General features: G+C 30.7%; 1 protein-coding gene across 1 annotated transcript; it reads left to right on the top strand.

Annotated features, from left to right (window-relative positions):
• On the top strand, positions 889 to 4,245 carry LOC107605648. The gene is made up of 3 exons (XM_016307597.2): positions 889 to 1,349; positions 1,589 to 2,281; positions 3,612 to 4,245. The coding sequence occupies exons 1-3, from the start codon at positions 1,133 to 1,135 to the stop codon at positions 4,115 to 4,117; spliced, it is 1,416 nt and encodes a 471-aa protein (XP_016163083.1). The 5' UTR covers positions 889 to 1,132; the 3' UTR covers positions 4,118 to 4,245.

Below are 5,895 nucleotides of genomic sequence, written 5' to 3'. Positions count from 1 at the left end.
TATCGAAATTCTAAATAATATAGATAGACAAATTTCAGAACATTTAAAAATGAACTTAAATCTCTATTATAATAAATTGATAAGAGGGGGTATTTTAGACATTTGCACTGGTTAATAGTAAATAGAAAGAAGGATGATATCATTTTAGATAAAGTCAATTGAAATCAACTTGAGTTGGTTGAATGGTCAGTTCATTCGTCTGCAAGTACCTGAGATTTGAATTTCGTTTTGTATGTGCAGCAACCAACTTGACGAGAGACCAGACCCTACCCTTAAATGGATTTTAGATAAAAAAAAAATATTAGATCTAAAATCGAATTAGGTGAGGTCGATCCAAGCTAAGATTGGATTTCGTGTTCCTCATTTTACCAATTTTAATCAAAATTGGAGAATTTGAGGTACACATCAATTATACTCCAACACTAAAAAAATAAAAAGAAAAAATATTTTGATAAATAAAACGGTTTTAATTTGTTTTGGGACATAATAATTTTTTTTTTCCATTTCATTTCAGAAAAAATTCCTACAAAATACATCAAAATTTCTTTTATGCTTAATATGAATAAAAAGTTCAGATCTAGTAGTTAGAATTGGGCCACTATCTTAGGTTACATAAACTCTTGGCAATGCTTGCAATGGAGAGAAAGCACATAATAACTCTAATTAGTCCTTATTGAATTTTCTCTCTCCTTTGAAAAAAAAAAGTACAAAAAGATATATAAATTAAGAAAGAAACGCGTTCATTGCTTATTAATGAGGAGTGTTTTGTCGGTTCCAAAATTCAATTAAACTAATATTGTATGGTTTCATTCATACTCAACAAGAAATAGAAATTGCAAAGGATAACTGAAATTGAACTATAACTTGAATTACAAGAAATTGTAAGAAAAAAAAAAAAAAAAAAAAAATAAAAGCTTATGTTATGTGGCACTTTGAATGTTTTGTTTGGTAACACCTCCTTTGGCACCATATCCATGCTTTGATTGATTGAAACCATTTCTTTGGTCCACCTTTCACCATACTCCATTGCCCCTTCCTTCATTCATGCTTTTTTAATTTCTTCCTTTTTATATGCAATAAGAACTATATTCTATATGCATATTAAGATATTGAAAAGTGAAGAAAATAAGATATGATCCAATGGATACATGTGGCGGTTTTAGGAGCATCTTTGGGGTGTGTTTCAACCCTTTTCATGGTTTTCATTTGGCGTTGGTGTCATCAAAGAAAAGATCATCATAGAAACTTTGTTGTTGAACCAAAGAGTTTCACTAGAATGGAGACCATTAATCAAGCTGGAATTGATGATGATCACAAGAACAATAGCAGCAAATTCTATGTTTTTCATGGTAAGTAGGTAGTAGTTTGTTATTTTAATTATTCCTAATAGTGCATTATTTCATAGTATACTACGGAAAATGTTTGGTAACCGAAGAAAATCAGCCAAAAACAGCCATAAGTTGCCTTATTTAGCATTCATTAATTGTTGCGACAATTAATGAATGCTAAATAAGCCAAGTTCTGACTTTTTTTTTGTCTCCCTAGTATTACCCGTATACTATATAGTATCTGTTTGTTTATTTTGAAGGTTCGGAAAAAACAAGAACATTGTTCAGTTGGGAAGATCATCCATATCTTGCTGCTGATGCTGTTGAAAATGGATGGTCAAGATTTAATTTCATGGCTCACAAGAGTTACAACATTATTCAATCATCAAGATCAAGATCAACAACAAGTACCCTTTTAGGAGCTTGTGCTGTTGTTGATGATGATGATCATGGAAGAGGGATTGAAATTGAGCCTGAGATAACCTTTGAAGTTTGTCAGGATTCATCTGAGTTTATGCAGAAGATTAGGCTCAATCCTGGTTTGAAGAAGAAAAACTCTGCTTCTATGATGATTATGAGAACTTCTCTACCTTTACCTGGTCCTTGTTTGGGAAACTATGCATTCCCACAAGAAGCATATTTTGAAGTTACAATCTTGTGTTCTTCTTCTTCTTCTTCTTTTGATGATGATTGTAAGAGAAGTAGTGAAGGTGAGAAGACAAAGCTTTTAGTTCAAGATGATGGTTTGAATTGTAAGAAGGGTATTTTGGACAATGTTGATGAAGAAATGATGAGGGTTGAATGTTGCAAGGAGGGTAGAAATGGAAAGATTGGATCTTTGGTGATGTTTTCTTTGGGGCTATCAAGAGGAGGAGGAGATGTTCCTTTGAGAGTTCCTGGGAGCTACCATGGAAGCATAGGCTTCAACTCCAATGGCTCTGTTTTTCTTGATGGTAACTAAATTTATTGGTAGATGCTCCTGTCAAAATATCTTCACACGAAAATGATATTATAAACCGTTAGATTGTTTGACTGAATATGTTTAATTGATCGACAACAGTTCATAATTATTTAATTAAACATATTCAGTCAAACATGTCAAATGATCTAACAGTTTTTAATGTTATTTTTATGTATAGACATATTTATAAGAGTATCTAGCAAATTTGTTTTCAATGTTCTTTTTTAACTCCATGAACATTAGCATATATTTGGCAATTTTTTTTAACTCTTTAAATGTTTGATTTGATACCCTAGAAATGTCAAGAGAAAAAGAAGGTTAATTGAATTCTCTATCATCTTTCTATGTCAATCTGTTACATTACATGTTCACAAGTCACAAAATCATAAAAGTTTGTGTTTTGTGTTGATTTGTTAGAATAGGATAGGCCAGCTAAAGACATATCTCTTATTTTCTCACCCAAAATATCAAATCTTATGAAAAGGCCCACCATGAAGTGTTTCACACTATAATACAATAATACATTGCCATACACTATAACTCTATTATAAGTAGTATCCTATTGGAAACATTTCAAGGGTAGTATCGGTGCATCAGTTATTTTAACCGTTGATCTGAATTATAAAAAATATATATAATATATATTAATTGAAATCAACGGTTAAAACAACTGGCGCAGTTGAAATGTTTTCCATACTATTTATAAGAAAATTGATGGTATTTGTAAGTAAGCACTTTTTCTTGCCTTAGTGTACTATTAAGCCAATTCTATGGTGCATCTTGTTTAGCGTCTAATTTTTGCTTAAACTATTTTTTATAATAATTTTAAAATATTTAAAATCTTTTAATTTTATATTTTTAAATTTAAAATTAATTATTTAACGTATTTTATCAATTAAGCAATATTTTTAGACAACATAATAAACACCAAAAGTTGATCAACAAAACAAATCTTGGTTAAAAATAGTGGGACCCACTTTCAATGTGAATGTGTCTAATACTATTAATTCAACACTTTTATATATTTTTATTTAACAGTTTAATTTAAAAAAATAATATGATATCATAATTTGTATGACTAGAAAATTTAGAATTTAATTTTTATTTTTATTTTTCAATTCAAAATAAATTATTATGCGAATAATATTAAATATAATTATTAATGTGTCTCTCTCTCATTGGACATCCTCATGGCTAACCACTAAAAGTTTTATGTATGTTGTTGGTGTTCATTTTCATTGTTTATCTTATAATTTTAAGAAATTTTCTTATTCTATTTTTTTTTTCAAATGCATGTACTTACAAAATAACCATTTGTACAGGAATGAAACTAGTAACTGAGTCCAAGAAGGAAGAAGAAGAAGAATGGATGATAGGAAGTGAGAAAGTAATTGGTTGTGGATTTGATCCAAGGCAAAAACAGGTGTTCTTCACATTAAATTCAGAATTGGTTCATGAAATCCATTGCCAATCAGATGAATTTAGCACTCCACTATATCCAACATTGGCTTCAAATATAGACATTATAGTTTTGATTAATTTTGGACAAAGTTCGTTCAAATATGAACCTGCTAATGCACATAGGACACCAAATCCATGTTTCATGGGCCCAATTGTAAATTCCCATAATGCAAAATTGGGCTATGATGATAGCAAGGAACTCTTCTCCATGGGAAGGATTGATTCTCAGTGGCATAATGGTAAATCTACACCCAAAGGGAATATTATTCCAAATCATGTAGCCTTTGATTTTGACGAGGAATCTGAGGCTGATCTATTTGAAATAGTCTTGGATGATTCTGGAAAATCTCCTAACATAGTTTCATAGACTCTAATTTTTTACAACTTATGTTTTTTTTGTAATATCATCATCTAAAGAGCTTCATATACATGCCACAATTGGTAGTTGTGACACTTCTTTTTTATCATTAATTTTTGTGGAGCCTTTAACTTTGACTAAGTAGTCATGTACATTTTTTTTCCTTGGTGCCTTAGCATATATATATAGCTTCACCTTTTGGAAGAGAATATTTTCATGACTATGTAAATTTTGTATTGGATAAATAATTAAATATATTATATTCTCGGTTCAGTCCTTTTCTTTTAACTTTATAGGAACATTCTCTGTTGGTTCATGGGCATGATTATTGCCAAAAAGGCACCAAGGTAAAAAAAAAATAATAGCAATAATAAGGGAAAAAGATGCATGTTGCTAGATATTTTTTGTTAATAAAATAAATTATTAATAATAAAAGCACAATGCCGTCCAAATAAAAAAAAAATTCATATATATATCAGGGGCAGGCCTGAAAAAAAAATGGCAAATTAAACAAGAAACAAAACAAAGATATATAATTGTTGCTGAGGTAGCTAAGAAATAGCTTTCATCAATCATGGTTGGTCTAAAGAACAATTTCTTATTTCTTTTTAGATTTTATAAGACAGTTCACGTTCAAGGTTCTATTTATTTTCCATTTATAACTAATCATGTGAATGCATAATAGAACCATTGTCATATTTTGGAGTAGATAATATATTATTATATGGTGCATATGGGCATGGCCCAACTTATACTAATAATTGATATCTTATAATAAAATTTGAACGTTCTAAAATGCTAATTGAGTTTTAAATAAATGGATAAAGTATATTTTTTATTTTAATTTTATTTCAAAAGTTTTTTATTTATATCAAATATATTCTTGACAATTAAACATTTTATTAATAATGCATGACAACTATTTTTACGGCTCTTTACTATTTGCTAACCGAGTTCTTCCCACCACATTGGGTCCGAAGGTTTTTGAGCCGAGAAATTGTCCATACGGACGAACTTACATACAAGAAACATTTTTTTGGTCTGGTATGGATGGCCCGTCAATGGAAGAAGTTTCCGGTTAGTGGACCTCACAAGTCGTATTTAAGAATGAAGAGGAAGCTTCAGATAGCACAGAAGCAGCTCCGCCGAATGCGCCGGGAGAGTCACCCGGAGGAAACCCCACACTCCGAGGACCCACCTATGGAGGGCGAAGACGAAGCTGAAGTCGTAAATGAAACTCCGTTGTAGGAACCTGAAGAGGTATCCGAAACTCCGTTGCAGGAACCTTCCAAGCGAGCGCCAAAAATCGCATTCGCGCTCTAGGCCAGGGTATTGTTGCAGTTTACACTACTTTTGAGTTCTGATTACTCAGTTAAATAAAAAAAAATATTTGCGGATTACACAGACTTTGACTATAATATTATACAGTTAAATAAAAAAAATTCTTCAGCTTTGCGTGCTTCTTAGCGGCGGCCAGAATGTTTCTCGGCCTCCGTCTCCATAGGATGTGCTTCTTTAGGTTCTGCTTGGCGTTGTTTATGTGTTTTCCGTGCTTCTTTTAAAATCTTAGTTGCAGAGAAAACATTAGTAACTCTTTTCTTGATGAGTTTTGTTTTATTTTCAATGACTTGTATTTTTAGTTACTAAATTCTTTCTCTAACACATTTTAAATTAAGTTGTAAAAATATATTTAATTATAAATTTATAGTTAAATTAAATTTCATGATAATCAACCAATTAGCTTTTATATTAGTTATGAAAAATTGGAAAAAAAATAAATTTGAAAG

This window comes from Arachis ipaensis, chromosome B06 (genome assembly GCF_000816755.2).
Source record: "Arachis ipaensis cultivar K30076 chromosome B06, Araip1.1, whole genome shotgun sequence".
NCBI lineage: Eukaryota > Viridiplantae > Streptophyta > Magnoliopsida > Fabales > Fabaceae > Arachis > Arachis ipaensis.
Note: the sequence above shows the minus strand (reverse complement) of the source record. Positions and strands in the feature narration are given on the sequence as shown.